The following is a 22,916-nucleotide window of genomic DNA, read 5'->3' as shown; positions in this document are numbered from 1 at the left end:
GGGAGGGGAGGGGAGGGGAGGGGAGGGGAGGGGAGAAGGTAGAAGGAGAGGGAATTTGGGGACAAATAAGAGCCATGAGAAGCCACCTAGCAAGAAGCCGGGTGTAAGGAGTGGATCCAGCCACACACAGCAGTGGGGCTGCTGGGATCAAACACTTAGCCTCCGTCTCACCCACTCTCCTGACCTCCTGCTGGCTCTCCCTCATATTGATCAGTCCAGCCAGACAGCAAGGGAGTTTTGATAGGTTCAGTCCTAACCTGCTTTCTAGCTGTCAGGCCAATGAGAGGATCCAGAAGACAACCAGAGCCTGTGGCCCTGGAACCCTGTGTGTAAACTTCTGGTACTCTACATCTTATGGTAATTGATGTGCATCATAACTATGTTTAAGTACATAATAGGACTTCGTTAACCACTTCTGCACCACTATTCTAATATAAATTCCTAAATTCATCCCACTAGAATGTAAGATTAAGTGACTTCCTGTGTGGTTTGTCTTTTTCTAAAAAGGGTCTTCCAGGGAAATGGGAGAAATTGCTCATTTCTGGATTCTAGCCACCATCTGCACAGTGACTAACACATGATGTGTAAGAGCTCTAAGCCCCTGGGAGGGGAAGGTGAAGTCAGGCTCAGGCTGTGGCAGGGATGTGTGGTCCAGCAGAAACCTGAACCCTGGGGCAGGAGGGAGGATGGGGGTGGGGAGGGAGAGTGGTATCAAACTGTCCGGCATCTAAGGAGAGACCGCAGCCCCTCATTGCCAACAGGCCAGATCTCTAACCAAGCTTCTTGCTTCTCCTAAAAGATGCCAGGGTTTCTCCTGAAGCAGTAAGATAACATCGTCCACCCTAGAGTACTGATGAACAGGGCGGAATGGGAAACCCATAAGTCAGAATATTGTCCCATGACACAAATATTAGCTGTCCTCAGAAGTACCCCCACCCCCACCCCCACCTTCACCCTTTGAGAATTAGCTACTTCGAGCAAACAGAGGTAGATTAGCTGGGTTTTGTTTTGTTCTGCTTAGTGTCTACAGGCTTGTAGTTACAGCTAGCCATTAAAGGAGATCAATGTTTACATATTTATGGAATTCCTTGTTGATGCTCAGGAGTGAGCACAGCCCGCTCTCTTTAAGCTTGGAGGTCCTCTACAGACCGGTTTCTGTTTACTCCTGGGATGTGGTTTGTGGGGTTAGAAGGGCAGGAATTAGAAAGAAAAATACAGATGTGGTGGTATACACTGCACCTATAATCCCAGGGTTTAGGAGTGAAGACAGTAGGCTATCCTCAGTTTATATGGTGACTTTGAAGCCAACCTGTGCTACATGAGACCTAATTGTAAAAATAAGTTAATAAATAAAACAAAGAAAAATCCATTACTGTGCCCCGTATATGGTCAGAGCTACATCTGTCACATCCTCCTTCAGAAGAACACTATGACTCTCTTAGAGAATCCATCCCACCCACCAACTTAGAGCTTGGACAGATGACATTTTTAGCTAATAGAGCATCATTGAAAAGGCCAGAAAAGGAATATCTCATTTCCATGGAACAGGACATATCAGGTGCAGATGTTTCCTTCAGTCTGACTATTGGCATAAGATGACTTTGTGGCACAGGCTTAGAGTCTAGATTTGTTCAAAACCCACAGTTCTGAATAGATTCCCAGCAGGAGACAAGAGGCAGTGTGTAATCTCTCCAAATCTGGAGCTGCTTGTCATCACTGAAGACTTTGATGAATCAATCAGTAACTTTAGAAACAGAAAGAAACTAAAAGGGCTGAACAGGAGGCTGAAATGGTACCAGCTCTTCCACAGAGCTGCCACAGGAAGAATTCTCGTTAGCCATTCAAATCCCCTTTAAAGGGATTCCAAGCAAAACAAAGGCAGTTGTTTCCGAGATTCTGTGAACGGTATGATGTGTACATTGTTAAATAATATGTGAAAAGATCAGAAAAACTTTTCATGTAAGTTTGATTAATTAAGCACCTAGCAAAGGTATATTAGGAATATTGATAGTTAGAAAATCAGGAACCCCCAGCACTAAAGCCAATTGTACATTCAGATGACCTTGTCAGGTACCAACATAGCATAATTTAGGAGGGGCTTGTTCATATTCATACTTATGAGTTCACATGTGCATGCATACATAGGCAAACACACACAAACACACACACACACACACACACAGCCAGAGTAATCAAAAATCTCTCTCTTATAGTCTAGCAGTGCTGGCATACAACTTTAATACCAGTGTGTGGGAAGTAGAAGAGGCAGGGAGATCTCTGCTAGTTTGAGGCCAGCCTAGTCTATGTGAGACCCTGTCTCAAAAAACAAAACATAACAACAACAAAATCTTCCTTACCATTCTCTTGTAGACCAAAAAACATCCACCATAATAAGCTAATAAATAAATAAATAAATAAATAAATAAATAAATAAATAAATAAGGGGATTTGATGAAGGGTGGATGCCCTCTTCTGGCATACAGGTGTACATGCAGCAGAGCACTCATACCTTATAGGAAGGAAGGAAGAGAAGAAGGGAGGGAGGGAAGGAGGAAGGGAGGGGGAAGGGAGGGAGGGAGGAAAGAAGGAAGGCAGAGATAAAATTTAAAAAGAGATACTACTCTGTAAAACAAAAGTTATGACATATGAGGATATACTTTTGGTCACAGAATATATTAAGGATGTATAGCCTAGGGAAAGGTCCAAAAGATGTCGTTTGCCTTCTAAAACTTGAAGGTATATCCCAGAAACAGATTAGACTTTACAGCTACAGAATGAAACACTGCCAACAATAGAAGACAGAACTCAAGCCCGCTATACTAGGGCATCCTTGGTGGGGCTAAGCAGACCATAAGAGTCTGACGCAGCCACCCTGTATCTGGCCACCCAATGTAGTCATAGAAACCAAGAGGCAAGACTCTCCACAGCTGGGATAAAAATCAAAGAACCACAGCTGGTGGAAGTGTCAGGGAAAGACAAACAACCAAAGCAAAGCTCTCAGTGTAGAACCTACCACCAAGGTGGCTGACAGAGCCATGTAGCCGAAGGTACCAAGGTCAGGAAGGACCATGATTTCAGGGTCAGAATGATAACGCAGATGGATCTGCCATGTGCTAAGCAGCCACAGAGGTGTTTGCATATTGGGTGGTAAGAGCCAAGGCCGTGGGAAGACAAATGGAGGTGTTTCTCCATTTTTAGCGGGCATCAGAGCCAGGCGGGCACCTACTGGGACTTCTGGGGTTTTATGCCCTGAAACAAAAGATTGGGCAGAGCTGTGTGAGTTACACCAGAAGAAGAGACTGGTTGATTATGATGAAAGAATTTCCTTCCAAGAGAGGAAGTGGAACAGAACCAATAGACAGGCTAGACACCGCCATGGCACACCGTCCTGTGGGTTGGGCCCTCATAGGTCCCTGTTTACCTGGACTTTATCTATTGTATGTGGCCCGTGATGGGGAAGACTCTCCAGGCTTCCTATCTGCCAGTGACTTCTTCCATGTGGTAATTTTAAATCACATGGAGTGTGTGTGTGTTGTGCACGTGTCACTGCACGTGTGTAGAGGTCAGAACGAATGGGGGTCAGTTTTTTTCCTACTAGCGGGTGAGTCCTGGGGAAGTGGAGTCTTCTGATGTGACAGCCATTGTGGCCATCCTGTGACCTCACTCTCCACCCTAATCTCTTGCCATGATGAAGAAACAAACATAAAGGGTGAGGAAGCTGGTTTCTGCAGGCGTGACTGCACAAGGCTACTTGAGTCCCTTGAGTAAATAGTATGGTGTGCGGTCTACAGCCAGGAGAAACCTGGGAAGCTTCTACAGAAAACAGACTGAATGAGGGCGGGGAGGCAGGCCAAGGGCCCTCAGAGAGCACCCTGGGGAGGGCAGCACGGGAGTGAGGTCTGAGAGGGGACGAAGGGAGCATCAGGAGCTGACAATATGCATCTTCACCAAAGGCTTCATGCCTTTCTTCTGCTCTTCACCCCAGCTGCGAGCTAGGCACCAACATCGTCCCGTTCTAGAGATGTCAGAGCTGGAGGGCAAAGCTGAAATGTGAAGCCTTAGGCTGCACCATTAGTCAGGAGTCAGAACCTCAGCCCCTTGGAGAGTCTGTGAGGCTGGAAGGTTAGCCCTAGACCCCGAGATAGAGAGGTGCGAGGGGCCTCCGAAGGGGTCTGCAGGCACTAAGCAGTGCTTACCAAACCAGGCAGCTTTCCCTCCCTCCCAACCGCAATACCATGTGGCCTGAGGACATTGCTGGAAGTTCTCCGTCTGTAATAGCTGTATGAGACCAGCCACTTGAAGGGGTAGTCTCTGTCACCAGTGATCCCCACTACCCAGATGTGCCCCCAAAGACTGTCATGAAAGGATTTACATAAACCCTCCCATTTGGGAGAATGGGGGGGGTTGGCTGTTTACTGTTTTGTTAGTTTCCATCTTCTTTCTCTCTTAGCCACTAAACTTACCTATAACCTCTTTATCAAGTAAACTTCGGATCCATAATCATTTTTTGTCCTGAAACAAACCTGCTTTTCGTATCATCTGACTTGGACCCACAAACAGGCTAACCCAGGAGGAAAACCGGAATGACTCCTCCCCAGACTCGGCACGCCTTAGCTCTAGCTGTGAAGTATTTTGAGAACAGTAACTCAAGTGCTAGAGAAAGCACAACATGCCTTCTTTGCTCATCTTGGAAGGATCACAACAGGGAAGCTTCAGAAAAACAACAACAACTCTCCCTGATTAGCATAATCTGTGCCTAATGAATATGGATATTCAATAGTCACCTAAAAGCTCACTTCCTTTTGTACATTTTGTTCTCTCCTACCAAGAAAGGAAATATCCATCAACCCCTGTGTGTAACAAGCAAGCAGGAGCTCAGAGGGAATTGCCTGAAGGGAATTCAGCCAGGAAGAAATTCTTGCCACCTTCACCCTTTGTTCCAGTTAATTATCCACATTTTCGTGACAATTTCTTGTAACCAAGAGTATGGCATGCAAATAGAGGCTGCTGCCTCCCCGGATGAGCCTGGTCTGTTTCTCTAATGTTCTCTAATGATACAGGGCTGACAAGACGCGGTCTCCCAGGGAACTAGTGCAAACCATGCAGCTGCAGCGTATGCAGCCCTGGCAAAGGAGGCTGACAAGAGACCTCCCCAACCTCCCCAGGACAGGACAAGACAGGAAACAGGAAGGACCTGCTGACTAACTAACACCATTAGGCCTGGCCTGGGGCACAGGGCCTCAGCCTTATTTATGTTTGTTTGTCTGTTTGCCAAGGTTTCTGAAGGTGGAAACACACACCTACACTCCCTCAAAGGCCTGAGATGGGTGTCAGCTTCTCCCACAGTGACTGAATTGTACTTTGCCTACCAGGATCTCACTGTAGTAGCTGTATCCCACTCACTCTACACTGTGTAAAGTCCTTTACACACTTTATACGCCATAGCCTTTACACTTCCATCCAGCCCACAACTAACAAAAGGACTGGTAATTCTCCAACGAAATGCAGTATGCTGACTGGCCAGCCACCAAGGTAACAGGGTAACGGCATCGCCCTGGCTTAGAAAGTCCCTTTCTGGAGCAGCATCGAGAGAGGTTCTCAACCTGCGGGTCTCGACCCTTTCACAGGGGTTGTCTAAGGCCATCAGAAAACACAGCTCTTTTTATTATCTCTCATAACAGTAGCAAAATCCCAGTTATGCAACAATAGGAACTAATCAGTACCCCCAGAGCTCGTGTCTCTAGCTGCATATATATAGCTGAAGATGGCCTAATCGGCCATCATTGGGAAGAGAGGCCCCTTGGTCTTGCAAACTTTATATGACCCAGCACAGGGGAACACCAGGGCCAAGAAGTAGGAGTGGGTGGGTTGGGGAGCAGGAGTGGGGGGAGCGTATAGGGAACTTTCGGGATAGCATTTGAAATGTAAATAAAGAAAATATCTAATAAAAAAAGGGAAAAAATCCCAGTTATAAAGCAGCAACAAAAATAATTTTATGATTAGGGGGTCACCACAACACGAGGAACTGTGTTGTTACAGGGTCACAGCAGTAGGAAGGTTGCAAGAGAAGAGTTTATTACACGTCAAGCCAGAAGCAGACTGAGCAGTAATTACAGTACTCCCTGCAGCCTGGGGAAATGGGGGGTGTGGGAGGTCTGTTTGGAAGGAGTACTTTTGTAATTAGGGAAAGTTTCCTTGTTTGTGATCCCTTGGCGTGTACTTCACACTATTCGGAGGAGGACAGTCTGAATTGGGGGACTACGGTTCTGGAAGCTTAGAGACAGCCACCACACATGTCATTTCCACTGTGCAATCTCTGCCATGCAAGTAAGGGCCATACAAATCAGAGTTGTGCAAATAAGGGTAATCCTGGCTAGTTAAAGTTCAGTCCTGCTCAAAGCATGAGGTCACCTCCCAGTCACCTGACCCTGGGCTGCTGCTCTGTGGTGTTAGGTTACAGCACACCACAGCCAGGAGTTTGGGTGGTAAGGACAGTCACTGCCTGGACTATGCTTGTGAAACAAAGAGGGACTTGTTCCACCTCTGGGTGTCTTATTAATGGCCTTCCCTCCATGCTAAACTTTGCATAGCAGCTGCAAACCGGGGACGGGTAGAGAAGCCACGATCTCACGGTGCTCACTGAATGAGGACATCCAGTGGCCCCACGCTGCCTTTACAGACAGCCCCATACAGCAGGTCTTTCACCAGACTGGTTCCAGTGCATTGCCATCAGGTTATGTCAGGCACCCAGGCCCTGGCCCTGCAAGAGGACATGCCAAGCTCTGGTCCCACCCTTGAAGAAGGTGGTGGTGACCTTGGACAGGGACCTGTGCCTCTCCTGACTCCATTGCTTCCTCTGGCACATCTGTTGCTACAGTGAAGTCACTGTTGCCGCTCATCTAACTCACACACAGCACTCAGATCCTCCGTCTCCTCATTACCATGCCAAAAACATCCGTCCCCCGATGCTGGGCATAACCAGACCCTCCACTTACTCAAGAGTCAATGCCATGTCTCCAGAGGACGTCCAACAGTTTCACTTAGCTTAAGTTGTTCTTTATTTTTGATAATTTCACACATGAGTACTACAATTATGTAATATATATGCATGCATATATTTTTACACACACACACACACATGCAGCCTATTGAGTCCATTTAGTGTTGCTTGTATGTACATGTTTAGGGCTGACCGTGGGTACTGGCTGGCCAACCAGGGGGTTGCCTCTGGAGAACACTGATTCTGTCTCCCGGAAGCCATTGATTGACTGTAGCTCTTCCTCTAGGGGTGGGACCTTGTGAAATTTCCCATATCCACACTGTATGTCAACTGGTGTTGTCACCTGTTTTCATTCCATCACAGCCTGCATTGGTCTGCTAAGGCTGTCACGGCAGTACACCCACCAATTAGGAGTACAGCCACAGACGTGGCTCATTCTCCTCTAAGAGTCCAAAGTGACCCTATGAGTCATGGTTCCTATTGTTTCACTAATCATGAAGGAAGACACAGAAAGATGAGGATGAGGAAGAAAAGAGGAACTGTGGATCAAGGAGAAAGTGGGGATGAGGAGGTGGGGAAGGGTATAAGGGTCTGAAAATTGCTGAAGGAAGACCCCAGACTCAGATAGTATACAAAAACAAAGAGAGTTTATTCTGCGGAAACAACCAGCATGTGGGGTTCAACCATTTTCCAAAATAGTGACCTCAGACAAAGGCACAGAGGCCTTCTTATAGGGAACTGGGGAACTCTCTAGAAGGATTAGGTAATCTAAAACTTCATTGGTGGGTGCTGGGGGGGGTATCACAGGTGGTCAGTGGTCTGCATTCCTATGTCATGAACGTTCAATCATGTGTGGTCAGTGGTCTGCGTTCCTATGTCATGAGCGTTCAATCATGTGATGAAATAGCGCAGATGGCCCATTCTGAGATTAGATATCTCCCTGCGTTTGTGGTTATCCCCAGGCTGTTCTTTGAGAGGGGGTTTGGCGGTATTGTTCTGGATTTTATGGTCCGTTCCTAGAGCTTTGTCTCATGACCTAGTTTCTGGGACTTATGGTCTATTCCTGAAGAATCTTACGGCCTCTTTTGAAATCAGACCTGGTCCTTAAAATGGAGCCAGATGGGGTTTATGTTGTCCTTTTAAGGGAAGTAGTATATAAACTGACCACACAAGCACTCAAAAGTTTCATTAAGGGGAAGGTTTTGGTTGTATGAGGGAGAGTCTGACAAGAGGCAGATGGAAGGGTCCAGGGCACGGAGAGAAAGTTGTAAACCGAGCATGGACTGCAGACTAGACATGGCTATGGAGGGTGGAAGGAGGGGAGTGAAAAATGGAGAAGAAAAAAACAGAGGAGCAGGAGTGGTGAAGAGAGAAGGGAACACAGCCGAAATAGCGGAGTTATAAGGAGAGATGAGTAGCTGGGGGCAGGGTGGAGCCCAGGAGCTGGAGATGGTTAGAGTAGGAAGCAGGATGAGAAGAAGACCAATAATGCCAATACGGGCTCTGAAATGTGTAACGTGTGCTCGGGAGACTGAGGGATCCTGGAGGCCAGCATGAGCTTTGGTAACACTAGTAGGCACCACAGGCAGGCATTGGTCCCTCCTGCCAGTCAGGAGGAAATGGCTTCACAAGTTCCTGAGAAATGCTGGCTTGTGTCCAGAACTTGGACCTGACAGAGAAAGAAGCACAGTACAGACACCAGACTCCAGGAGTAAATTAAACCGGAAGGGCTGTCACCCCAGTCCTGTGAACTAAGCCAGTGCGTTTCACCTGACTCCTAATTAGCCGATGTCTGCAAAGCCTTCGGGAAGAGATGAGCACAACATTAAGTGCTAAGTAGTATTAATTAATAATATTAGCAGGCTGGGTGTCATGACACACAGCGGCAGTCACAGCACTCAGGACAAGGTTGCAGGGAAACTGGCAACCTCAACACCAGCCACACTATCTAGCCAAACCCTGATTCAAATCGAGTAACACTTGTGGGTTATGTCAGCAGGAACTTTGTGTAACTAGCCTAGGCTTACCAGTGCTCTGATCAATGTTTCACATACTTTAAAATTCCTTTCTAGAATCTTATAAAGTTGTGAATTCCCAAGAAAGTAGCCTCAACAAATGCACAGTGGGTGGGGCTCTCCTAGTCAATGTTCTCCTATATCAAACATCAATGAAGACAATGCCCACAGAACTGCCTACAAGCTAATCTTTTAAGTATAATTTGTATTTACAATTTTTTTTATTTTTGATATCGTTTATTTTACTGATATGAGTACATTATATTCAGACACACCAGAAGAGGGCATCAGATCCCATGACAGATGGTTGTGAGCCACCATGTGGTTGCTGGGAATTGAACTCAGGACCTCTGGAAGAGCATTCAGTGCTCTTAACTGCTGCACCATTTCTCCAGCCACAAGCTACTCTAATGGAGGCATTTTCTCCATTAAAGTGGCCTCTTCCCAGATGACCCAATTTGTGTCAAGATGACCAAAACAGCTAACATATTGAGTGAACACTCGATGAAGATATGCTCATTCTCACTGCCAGCTCCTAGAATGGGGCTGCATGTGAGTGTGGTGAAGCTCTGAGCAGCACTGTGTGGGAACCTCTTCCAGAGATGTGTGACACCATCCTGTGCATTTCCACTGTCAGCCATACCCCAGCCCCAAATGTCAGGAGAAGTCTTCACCATATAAACCCTCCAAAGCACTCAAAACATTTTCTGTTTTATTTGAAAGCCAAATTCAAAACAGCCCCATTGGTGGCATGCCCATGGCCCCTCTTAAGAAGCTGAGGTCTAATTTTACATTCTATTGTTTTTTACAAATGAGAATACTGTAGTCACAAAAAAAATAAAAAATAAAAAATAAAAAAAAAATGCCCCGCATCACAGACCAAATCTTGCCAGCGCCACGTAAGAAGTAGGGAGGAGTATCCTCGCCCTGCTTCCTGTCACGTGATTCCGTCAGCTTCCTGTCTGTGACTGAAAGCATGATCGACCAGTTTCCTGCTGCCATGCTTTCTTTGCCTGATGCCAAACCTCCCCGCCATGATGGACTCTCTCCCCTCTGGAACCAAAAGCCAAAGAAAACCCTCTCTTCCTTAGAATGCCTTCTTACCTGCCCCTAAACTGCTAAGACTGAATGGAGCACAGAGAGAGCAGACGGCTTACACTCAGCGCTAGAATAGAATAAGCCCGGCTCTGAGATGGCTGTGAGACACACGGCAAGCTTCCGGCAGTCATATAGGACAGGAAGGGAACTGGGAAGGGAGAATACATGTTGTAAACACAAAGGACAGTCTCTTTCCTGGTCGTGGTGGTATGCCAAATGTGTCTCCAAGTCACGGTTCCCACAGGTCTTATCTTCTTTTCTTGTGTTTCTCTTGCAGACGATCGTGCCCAAGACCAGGCTGCTGTGTCTCCCACTGGGCCTTTCATAAAAGGACAAGCACCAACTGCTCCATGAGTTCCAAGATCATCCACTAAGGCTCCCATAGTCCTTTTCTACCTATCAGCAAACCTTCACTGCAACCCTCCTGTTAAAGATGAGTGGCTTTCTGGCCTCACTGGACCCGCGGCGGGTACAGTGGGGGGCCGCCTGGCATGCCATGCACTCCCGGATCCTGCGCACCAAGCCAGTGGAGTCCATGCTGGAGGGAACTGGGACCACCTCGGCGCATGGTACCAAGCTAGCCCAGGTGCTCACCACTGTAGACCTCATCTCTCTTGGAGTCGGCAGCTGTGTGGGCACTGGCATGTATGTGGTGTCCGGCCTGGTGGCCAAGGAGATGGCAGGGCCTGGGGTCATCGTGTCCTTCATCATTGCTGCTGTTGCATCTATATTATCAGGTATGTGTCCAGGGAAGGGGGTCCCACAGCAAGTTTATTCACTGCCCTGGTTGCTGCTCACCCCACTCTTGTAGAGTATTTATTAATTACTATTTTTATTTATATTTTTATATATTTTTTATTATTTAGTTATATATTTTTATTTATTGTGCCTGAAGACAATTTATGCAAGTCAGTTCTGTTCTGCCACCATGGGTCTGAGGAACCCATACTGACAGTATGATTGGCAGACACCCTTCCCTCTGCACCATCTCCCCAGCCCTTTTTAGAATAGTAAGTAGCGAGCTATACCTGAAGGCAGTGAAACAGCTTGTCTGCTTTTTTGGTCTCCAACACTAGGTAGATAGGAGACTAGGTTTTGACCTGGTTGTAATAGCTTCCATTTTCTGTGGTTTTCAATACAAGCAACTATTCTGGTACCCGCCCTTCTGACCTCTCAGCTTCTCACTCTCTGCTGTGTTCTAGTTACTCTGGAATGTGTAGTTTTAAAAAATGAACCATGCTAAATCTGGCTGATCACTGGCATTGGTGATCTCACCCACCCCCATGGCCAGCCTGTCTTGCCCTGGTTCCCTCCGCCAGCCTGCTGCCAAGCCTCTCTAGTCAAAACCCCCTGCTCCCAAGTTAGCTCGCTCATCTCTGCTTGCTAAGCTGACCAAACAGTTGAAATGCCTGGAGCCACTGCTAGCACATCCCAGGTTATCCACGCCCTGTGGCTGGCCTGCACAAAGCCAGCATCTGCTAGCTCACATCCCCTTAGCCCCATGAAATGATAACATTAAAGACTTACAATATACTAGCCAGATTTATAAGGATAAATCTCCTACCCCAAAATGCCTGTGCAGAGAACACAAAACTCAATTGATATAAATACAAGCTGCACGCCTAGATCGGGCAAATGTACCCTACGCTGCTCTACTGCCCATCTGTGAAAGCCCTAGCTACTTGCGGCTCCTCCAGGCCACATGGTTCTGGCTCATCTTCATCTCCTTCTTCCATCTTCTCTCTCTGCCTCTGTCTCGTCTGACCCTTCTCTTCCTGTTTTGCCCAGAAGATCCCGCCTCCATATCTTTGCCCAGTGTTTAGCTTCCTGTCATCTTTATCAGCCAATCAAATAACTGGGGGAAATTCCCCTATGTTACTCTGTTTCCGTGTGAACTCTCCCTTTCCTTGGAAGATGGGGAGAAACAGAACACACAGCTAGTGTAGAAAAATAAATAGTAAAGGCTGTTCAGCAAGTCAACTGCTCTGACATCACTGGGATTTGATGAGTCTCAAGCTGGCAATGGGAAACAAGGAGAAGGAAGGCAAGCACAGAGATTTAGTGGCGTTGTAGAGATAAAAGACTGCCTGCCTCAGCAGCCTCAGGGAACCCATCACCTGCAGGGAGCTCAGCAGCCACTGCTCTCCAGACCCAAGGTCAAACAACTCTTTCCAAAGCAGGGTGCCGAGACCTACATGTCTGTGATTTGTGGCATTGCCTTCCTTCCTTTTCTTCTTTTTCTCTAGAGCTGTGGGCCACAGTATATCCCCAGAGTGCCAGAGTTAGGTCAACAGACAACAAGAAGGGAGGGAGGGAGGGACGGAGGGACAGAGGGAGGGAGGGACAGAGGGACAGAAGGACGGAGGGACGGAGGGACTGAGGGAGGAAAACAGGGAGAGGAGGGGAGGGGAGGAGAGGGGAGGGAAGAGAGAGGGTTTGTTCTAATATAGGACAGGCGTTCTGTGACTTGTGCTCAGCATCACAAGAAAAGCCCTACAGTACCGTTCTTCCCTATTAAATATTAATATTTATTCTCCATCCATGAAGGAGCAAGATAAACTACAGACTCACAAGTATACTGGCTTTTATCTAACCCTTTTCATTTAGTAAGAAAAGATCCACCGGGACCCATCCTCGCCATCAGCTCTTCATACTCCCCTGTCCTGGAATCACCCTTTCTTCTGCATGAAAACTCTAATAAACTGGGTTTACACAGACTAAAGGACTTCTGTCCCTTTAAACTGAAATGAAATTTTCACATGAACGAAGTATCTGGCTACTTGAAACTAGTAAGGTGATTGCAATTCTTCCCAAGTTTTATTGACAGAAATTACTCATCACAGACTTAGAGTTCTAAAAGGGTTATCATTATAGACCTGACCTGACTAGAGATGGTGGAAGAGACAGCATCTAGCTAGGGGGATCTCCTAGTTTATGATGCTGTGATAGACTACCTTAACCAGAAGTGACTCAAGGTAGAAGCGGGTTTATCTCAGTTCACAGTCCAGCACCGTGGGGTTAAGTCACAGCAACAGAAGCGTGAAACAGCTGGCCACAGGCAGGAACAGGGAAAGGCTGAAGCATTGATGACCACTTCCTGCTTGGTGGTGCTCAGCTGGGTTGGTCTTCTCTAGTCTTCAACACTTCAGGACCTTCTCTCAAGGAGATGCTGCACACCCACGGTGGGTTGGGTCTTCCCACATCAAATAACTTAATAAAGGCAATTCCCCACATACACGCCCACAAACCAACCCAATGTAGACAATCCTTCATTAAGACTCTTCCCAGGTGACATGGGGGCCATCGGACAGACACCTGAGGTGCCTCCCAGTTAATGAGTACTGTTCAGTTTTCCCAGACCCCACTTGAGTTGGCTACAGTCCCCAGGCTGAGGTGATTGCTGTATGCCAGTCATCCTTCACAGGAAGCCGTTGCATCCTGGGAGCACTGAGCCCATCCTCGGTGCTCACAGCGCTATAGAACATCTACTTCTCCGTTGCTGACTCAGAGAGCTCAGAGTTCGCCCAGCCAGTCTCATGTTGGAGGCAGTTTGCACCCGTGTTTGCAGCCCTGGGAGGCCACACCTCTTTCCAGCTTTACAGCGACATCAAATTGTAGACCTGAGGCGGGGACTTGTGTTTCCGCTGTTGTTGTTTGCCTTGGAGTTGGTTGTTAAGCATTCCCAGCCTACTCCTGGCTCGGCTCCACCACAGCTGCCACCCAGCAGCTTGTCCTTGCCGCTGCACCAGGCTCCAGACGCCTGCCTCTCCCCCTCGCTCCAGATGGTCCCATCCATAGCACCTCTCCTTGCTCAGTGACTGACTCATCCCCCTGCTGAGGCCAGCCACGATCCTGCAGAGCCTCAGCCAGAGCCCAAACCAAAATAGCCTGTGCAGATATTATCAGATTTACAGTGGGTCTCACCGGCCAAGTCGGCTGGCTCTGCTCTTTGGTCACAGATGTCCCCTCCCTGATATCTCATTCCCCTCCCCATCTCATCTCCATGTCACTTAGAGTTTAACCAACCTTTCTCCACACCACAACAGACCAGTTCCTTCCCATCCCCACCCTTGTTAATACTTGTCTCTCCTCCTCTCTTGGCTGTAATTAAAAGCCTACTCGGCACCAGGAAGCCCAGTCTCTACCTTGTATGTTTATCTCCAGCAATGGTTACTGCTGGGTGATAAGTATGGAGTACAGAGGATGTTAGCACAACCGAATTCACCTTGTCCCAAGCAGAGAGAAGAGATGAAGGGCGATTACGCAGGAGAACCAAACTGCGCCTGTGGGAGGTGACCTGTCTAGGAGAAATGTCACAGCCACGCCCACTGTTTTGCATGCTAACACAAATTAGTAAGGATAAGTGAAAACGGAAAAGTGGTAAGATCAGTGGAAACTGCAGATTTCAATGAAATCGGAGAAATACTGGAATAAAAATAGTAACAAAGTGTGATTAAAGACAGGAAGTGAAGTCAGAGAGGGACCGACCGTGTGTGAAATCTGAAGTGGTATGTAACCACTAAGGCTGAGTTTGGACTCGGAACCTGGTTAAACTGCTAACTAGCTGGGAGACTGGAAGCAAACACCGTAACCTCTCTGAGTCTTAGTTTCCCCACTGTGGAAATAAAAATATCTTCTTTGTTGCTGTGAGATCTAAAAGAGATATCTACCAAGTACACAGCACTAAATAAATTGTTTTGTGTCAAACTCTACTGTAGGAACCTCCTGTAATATATAGTATTTCTATTATTCTATTTCATTTTTAACTAAATGCCAGAACCTAGCTAATGTATAAAGGAAAGGAAATGGTTGGTTATTTTACAGTTTGGGAGGGGGGTTCAAGGGCACAACGCAGGCTACATGAAGCCTTGTCTCAATTTTTTTTCCTATATGTTCTAGATGCAGATGTTTCATTACATGTGTGGTTTTGTTCAGACAGAGTCTTACTATATAGGCTTGTCAGTTCTGGAACTCATGATGCAGGCTAGGCTGGCCTTGAACTCACAGAGCCACCTGCCTTTGCATCCCAAAGTGTTGTGATTCAAAGTGCAAGCAGTCACACCTGGTTTTACGTATGCAGCTTTGTAAATGTTTTCTCCTAGTTTGTGGCTCTTCCTTTAATTTCTGTCTATCTATATTTTAAAATACTGATGTCCAAAGTACCTGTCCCGCAATTCCAACTCAGCTGGGGCTGGATGGGGCTGGTATCTCCCTAAGATCCCCTAAGAGCATCTAGCACACAGCTAGACTTGGAAACTTCTGTGTAGTAGGAGGAGCTATCTGCCACAGCTAGGACCCACATGGAGAGGAAGCTTGCTTACAGGAGTCTCTCATACAGCAGGCAGACTCTCTTCTAGGGAAATTTTTTTGGCCATGTAGCTCTGTTCTCCATTCTACATAATCCTTTGTGAAACATGAAATGAAAACGGGACTCTGAAGCTACTTTCTCTCCAACTGAACATGACCCACAGGTCCACTGACTTCCCCAGGTCCTTTACCCAGCTCCACTCTGACGTGGTCACTGCCCTCTGGCCTGTCCCCGGTGGTGGAGCATTTATCGGAGGAAACAGCTTGTGTCTAACCTCTCACTTTTGTCCAATGGCCCTATCTGCTCTTTGATAACTCCACAGGCCCTGTGTCCTGCCAAACCTGCAAAGCCCCTTTAATAGTATGTTTTGATAAAACGCATCATTTTTTTTTCATCCTGCTTTTTACCTTCAGCTCTATAGAGAGTGGGTGGAGGCAGGATGGCTTGTGCAGCCTCTCTAATTTATTTGGCTGCAGATGAATCAAAGCCAAGTCATTGTGCCCACAACTTCTGGCCATTCAGAGTCCCAAGAGACACTCATGAGCCCGAGGAGGGGAAAAGCATCAAACGTGGCAGGGTTTTCCCCAGGATCATGTATAGGTTCTTTTTAGTATAGTTAAAACTAAACTCGTGGGACTGGGGAGACAGCCCGGGCGGTCAGTCCCTAACACATGCCAAGTTGAGGTTAGATGTCACTCTGTAGGCATGGAGAAATTCAATGACACAAGCAGATACATATTTTAGTTCCACAGTGGAGACACGATGGAGGTTGAAAACCAGATGTGCCATAACGGTGAGGCATGAGAGACTGTGGAGCTCAGGGCTCTGAGCTCTAACAGTGAAAGCCAAGATGGAGCTTAGAATGGAGAGGGTTTGGATGGGGCAATGAGCAAGAGGAGGACATGCTCGGTCTGTCCATGAGAAGACATGTAATGGATGAATATTTTGAAATAGCATGAGAATGATGGATTTGGCAACATAGTTCTGATAGCAGAAAGTGAGGATCCAGATAGAAATCCAGCATGGAGGACCACTCATAGCCCCTGTGAGAGCCGTGTGGACACACAGGATGCTCACGTGTGCATCCTTCCATCCTTACCTACCCACTGTGGGAGGCTGGCTCCGGTCAGAGCCGAAGTCAGAAAGAACTTCCTACAAGTGTCAAGGCTCTTCAGTAGGAACCAGAACTGAGACTGGAAACTGTAAGACCCAAAGCCCTGCCTTCTCATGAGGCCGGCCACCTTTGGACCACGGAAGCCAGAAACCCTCTCACTGGAAATGGATTGATTACTTCATGCCAGTTCTCTGATCATTAAAAAAAAATTATTAAAAACCCATCTCAGGCCATCAAGATGGCTCAGTAGGTAGACACCTGCCACCACTAAGCTTGATGACCTGACATTCATTCTTGGGATCTACATGGCAGAAAGAGAGAACCAGCTCCTATGAGTTGTCCTCTGATATCCATACAGCACCTCAGCACACTCACATGTTAAGAGAGACAGACAGACAGACAGACAGACAGACAGACAGACAGACAGACAGACAGAGGGGTACCGAGTATATTTTTCTTAGCATGTTAGCATATGGCTTAGCATTAGACCTGGGCAGCCATGTCTGACCTGTAGCATACAAGCCATGTGTGGCTGAGTGTAATAATGAATGTTTCCAGCACAAGACAGTAAACATGAGGTGGTTTTGCAATTTTTTTGTAACTCAATGATACAGTTCTTAAGCATGAACTTTGTATGTGATGGCACTGTGATACAATGTCAAAGGTTGGACATACCTACGTAATGGTGTATAGTGTATGCCTCCTCTCAACCTTAAGAGTTTCAGCACCCCCAGCCTGTCCTCAGGTGCACCTGTAGTGATGGGGGGAGGGGAAACAAGGGAGCATGGTGAACCCTAATTGAATGTCTGTCTTTCCAACCTTGCTGGCCTACTCCGGAAGCCATTCTTTCCCAGAGTTCTGATATGGTCTCCTGTATGACTGCATATACATATATAAATTCTAATGAGTTCTAATTTCTTTTTTTTTTTTTTTTTTTTTTTTTTTTTTTTTTTTTTTTGCTACAACGTACCTTTTTTCTCTTCCAGGGAAAAACAAACTGGGGGTGAACCAGGAGAACCGGTGCTCGGTGACCCCTTCTCTGTTTCTCTTTAATGCACTCAGATGGGGAAAGNTTTTTTTTTTTTTTTTTTTTTTTTTTTTTTTTTTTTTTTTGCTACAACGAACCATTTTGCTCTTCCAGGGAAAAACAAACTGGGGGTGAACCAGGAGAACCGGTGCTCGGTGACCCCTTCTCTGTTTCTCTTTAATGCACTCAGATGGGGAAAGTACACTTTTAAGAGAGTGGTAAGGAAATGCAGGAGCAAATGCATCCCTATCCTCAGAGGGAGGACTGACCAGTTCTCCAAAGTATTGTCCATATACAGAGCTGGGATCTTAATGAGGACGGCAGCCAGCCCAGCATGTGTGGGTCTCTGAAGGCTAAAGCAAGGTAAGACCCTTGCTGAATGTCAGCCTTTATTACTGCTGTTATGTCTGTTGGACAAATGTTGTGCAGCGGATGCAATGCAACCTCCCACTGGGTGCATTAGTGGCTCCAGTTTATGGTTATCATAGTAACTAAACTCTTGCAGACTTTTAATATGATGATACACTTGGCATCACCTGTGTGACAATAACACAATAAAAAACAAACAAACAAACCATCGCCAACAACCACAAAACTCCACACTGCTGAGATGGATTGTATGTGAAGGCACTTGCTCTCAAGCCTGAGGACCTGAGTCCCATCCCCGATGAGAGTACAGGAGTCAATTCCCACAAACTGACCTCTGACCTCCACACACCTGTGGGCACACATGGAAGATGATTTTCAAGAACTCCACCAAATAATCATTTATGTTATAATAATATTCATTTTACAGATAACAGTGTTGAGGCTCAGATATGACAGGTGACTTCTATAGGACTGCTTTGATTCTGCTTGGCTCCTGGGGCCGTTGTGTGCAAGGAAGTGGAACAAGACTCACACTCCCAAACCACAAACCTCAACACCAGACCTAAAAGGCAAGGGAGCCTCCCTACTCCTGAGCTCTGAATGCAGCCCACAGCTCTCCCTGAGCCACTGTTTAGAAGATCACTTGTGGGTCAAAACTTCTGTTACGCTGGGTCATGAAAACGTCTTCTAAGCTCGGTGTCTTCTATCACCTGTCAGCAGCAAAAAGAAAGGCCCTTGAAGTTCACAGCACACTGCTGTAGAGACTTGATTGACAGCCTTGTTGGAAGGTTGTCAGTCACTGGTTCTGAGAAGGTGTGTGCCTCTCAGTAGAAACTTGTACATTTCTCAAATCGCTGATGGTGAAAACCAGTTTCCTTCAGGAATACTTGGGCTCCTTTTACACCTTCCACAGACCACGGTAGAGTGGACAGTCCAGTGGCAATAGGACAGACAGACAGACAGACCCCTCACCCTGCACTCAGCATGGTGAGAACTGCCACTGAATATAGATAAAGATATAAATATAAATATATAAAAATATAGATATTTATTTGAGACAAAGCAAGGGTTTGATGTCTATGCAGAAAAGCAAGAGATTGTCTGTGAAGCGACTCTGAACACTGCCAAAGCCAAGGCCTTGGGCTGGGATGCCCAAGACCTCACTCAGCTGTGCCCCTCGGCACCTCAGGGTCCCTGCACAGCCTATCCCACCTCAAAGTCTGTTCCCCCCCTCTATAAAATGAAGAGCTTGGATTAGATTGCCTATAGTGGGAGTGAGAATGAAATAGAACTGTGGAAGGATGACTACTTAAAGACCAGAGTCCTTTGTCTCCCCACGTGCAGACTCTCAGTCCCATCTGTTCAGAGACATCTGGAGGCCAAGTGCAATTAGTCTGTGCACCTGAGACATCTCTGCAAGCCCTGCCCTGCGCCTTACTCCTTATGTGATTCCAAATGTACTTAACCTAGAGCATCCCAAACAGGTGGGAAGTTACAGCAGTGCCAGGGCATTAATCCCTCAGCCTTGGGGAGGCTGGGTATGGCAGGAACCCTGGATTAATCACCTCTATTTATAAACTGCTTTCTTCTTTTATATATACCTTCCTTTCCATGTCCACACAAACAACTTACAGACTAAAGTAATTTACAGACTAGAGTAATTCCTAGGAACCCATCTAGATCTTGGATTCATCATGTTTAAGTGAATATAATAATGGTTTCGTTAACATAGCCATTTTGAAGATAATGACTACATATGCAAAGTGCTTAATGGAACCCATACACAGAATTATGGCCAGTAATCTTCACATTTATTGTTATGACCACTCTAACCTGATAAAGTGAGGACCCTTCTTAATGCAAACGAGCTAGCTAGGATTCCATATCTGAAGCCACAAGTGTGCCCCTAGCAAATAGATTAAAGAGGCAGGCTTCCTGCGCATGTGTCTGCAGGTAGACCTTGTACAAGGGAATTATACTTTTCTCCTTAAAGGTATCTAAACCAGAAGAATTATCTTTTCTACAGGGATAGTCCCTTTCTAAAAGGCTATGCTTTCAAACATACAAATAGACTGCCTCAAAACCTGTGTATATTAGCAAATGCAATAATTGTAAGTCTTGGTGTGAGATTAAGGGAAAATAATAAAGTGGGTCCCATGGCAAAGTATTAGGCAGGCACATAGATTAGCAAGGCATGGAACTACCAAATGACTGTGGGATAAACATCTGAGACAGAAAAGCTAGTGACTAAGAGTGAATGGCAAGTCCCAGCCCTCACCAAGGTGGCCTGAACTTTGTACCCTGTGTCTAACTGGCAGCCCACAGCAGCTCAATGGCTTTGATGGGGCCAGTCTATCAGCTTCAAACCTTGGCCCACTCCTTTTGCCCAGGGATGGGAGCTAAGGGGTCACAGCTACCCAAGGGAATCAGAGAGCTTCCAGCAAATTCCATTTGCATGATGCAGGAAATGAGAACATCAAAAGAAAAGAAAAAAGAGCAGAGGGCAGAGCTTTGTTAAATGGCTACACATGGGTGGAGATGAATTAGGGAAGCAACATGGAGGAAGGGATGGATGCGGGGCAGTGGGTGGGAAGGAAGGACAGGTTTCACATTAGCAAGCAGGACCCGGGCATGTGCAAGCCACAGAGACTGATGAAAGGCCACCTTCAGCATGGAGATAGCAGTCTCTTGCTACTAATGAAAGTAAATACCACGGAGTTAATGGTGGCGTTACCATGAAAAAGAGGAAACACAAGAAACTCAACTAGCCCTCCATCTGCCTTCCTCCTGGTCATAGGCTTGACTGTGCTATATGGAGAATGTGATTGTCTACAATGTATCATTGATGCTATGACCCAGTGTGACTGTGCTGTGTGGAAAATGCAATCGCTACCCTGTACTGCTGGTATTACTCTATATGCCACACTACTGGCCATTTCCACAGATCTGACCCAAAGGTCCCCTGCAAAATAACTAAACATGAATTCATAACTTAAACATTTGTATCTGTGTGTGTGTGTGTGTGTGTGTGTGTGTGTACTCCTTCAGAGGACACACGGACTATTAAAGTCAAATAGAAAGCCTTTACAGAGACCAGTGGCTGCAAGCAGAATTTGCCTAAATCACACAGCCCCGAGGCTAATGGTTCTTGGCCTTTTAGCCCAAAAAACATATCCTAGGTTGGCACACTTCAGTTAGCAAGAAGCAGAAGTACAAAGCACAGAAAGCAAGGTTAGTACATTTAAGGACTTTCCCAGCTGCATCCTGGGACTGTTGACTTGATCTGTCTTTGTTCCTGTTTGGCAGGCGTTGCTGCCCACTGCTGGGCTCCAAGGCTGATGGTTCAGGGGCCTGTTACATTTATGTGTACACATAGCAAAATCTGTCCTTTGGTCCTATTTACTCTTTCTATTTTCGATTACATTCACTGGAAAATATTGACTGTATTCATATATCTTGAGATATTGATTTTAAATGACCCAGCTTATAATTTCATATTTTATCTGTATATGTGTGTACAGGTATTTGTGTGGGTTCAAGTGCACCATCTGTGTACACACATAGAGGTCAAAGGACAACCTCCAGGAGCATTCCTCAAGCATATACGTGTGTGTGTGTGTGTGTGTGTGTGTGTGTGTGTGTGTGCGTGCGTGTGTAAAGATAGGGTCTCTACCTGGTCTGGAACTTACCAAAGAGGTGAGGCTGGCTGACCAGTGAGTCCCAGGAATCCTTGTCCCCTAACCCCACTACTGGGATTACAAGTACAAGTAACCATGTGTTAACATATTTTTAAAGCTATTTTACTGGGTTCTTTATACCTCTACCTCCCTTCTAACCCTTATTCCATACTATTTCCTTCCAGCCCCCCCCCCCCAGCACTAGGTTGGAGAGAAAGATGGTTAAAAGGGAAGGGGGCATAGACCTCTATAAGCTACTTCCTGCCAGTTGAGGACTTTGGGTTCCTTAGTTCAATCTTTGTTCTCAGAATATCCAACAACCCAGAAAACCAGCAACCCAACAACAGCAAAAGCAGCAGCAAATCCATCAGATGAACCAGCAGCAGTGGGGGGCTGGGGGGGGGGAGTAGCAGGGGCAGCAGCTGCCACAGGTTCTCTTGGGACTCTCTCATTTATACCCTTTTCAGAGTCCCCCAAATTAAACTATCTGCAGCTGGCAAAAAAAAAAAATCACACCCCTGCTAGTGTACGAAGTAAATCATAATCACCTGCTGTGAAGCTGCCTCTTATCACACACCTGGAATTAAAATAAAAGCATATGCATATAACGTAACTGGGTTTTTTAAGAAATCAAAATTATCACTACAACCATGTCCAGGATTTGTGTATGTTGGTAGAGGGGTATGGAAATTGAACTTGGGTCCTCAGGCCTGCAGGGCAAGTAGTATACTAACAGAGTGGGTCTCCACAGCCCTAGCCCTTAGACGTAAGGACAATAACAGCATAACAAGCTTCTCTTATACATGGATACAAATACCTGCTCCTTTGAAAACATTGCTAAGTTGACTTAACCACAGCATTAATGCAGCTGGATACTATAAATCTAGACAAGAGCACTCTCAGTGTCTCACTTAAAATGAGTGCCTTTTTCAAAAAGCCACCCATATGCTCAAGGGACTCTTTCATTCTGTCATTCCCTCATTCAAAACTCAGCTAAAAAGGTGCCACTGCTGTCCAACTTAGCAGGGCTGTCTAGTCAGAAACAATCTATCAGACTCCTATAGGTATGACCCTGATCTGTGTCTGTCACTTGTGCCAGAAAACCCTGTGGCCACTGTCCACAAGGACGCCATCCCTCGAATCTCACAGATGAGCATGTGGCAAACACAGAGTTTGTACTTATACTTCCTAGAGCTCAGGGGAGTCTAGAAAGGAAGGGGGCCTAGGGAGATGGCTCAGCAGCTGACGTTGCTTAGCAACTGCTCTTGCAGAAGATCCAGGGTTGGTTCCCAGCGCCTACATCAGATG

At 46.4% G+C, this 22,916-nt stretch overlaps 1 protein-coding gene across 1 annotated transcript in view; it reads left to right on the top strand.

Moving 5' to 3' along the window:
• Slc7a14 (solute carrier family 7 member 14) overlaps positions 1-22,916 on the top strand; it is a 106,931-nt gene that overhangs the window by 44,740 nt on the left and 39,275 nt on the right. Inside the window, exon 2 of the mRNA XM_021196557.2 lies at positions 10,391-10,850. Within this exon, the coding sequence (XP_021052216.1) occupies positions 10,547-10,850 (304 nt within the window). The 5' untranslated portion in view covers positions 10,391-10,546. The remainder of the gene's footprint in view (positions 1-10,390; positions 10,851-22,916) is intronic.

Source organism: Mus pahari, chromosome 4, assembly GCF_900095145.1.
Source record: "Mus pahari chromosome 4, PAHARI_EIJ_v1.1, whole genome shotgun sequence".
Taxonomy (NCBI): Eukaryota; Metazoa; Chordata; class Mammalia; order Rodentia; family Muridae; genus Mus; species Mus pahari.
Note: the sequence above shows the minus strand (reverse complement) of the source record. Positions and strands in the feature narration are given on the sequence as shown.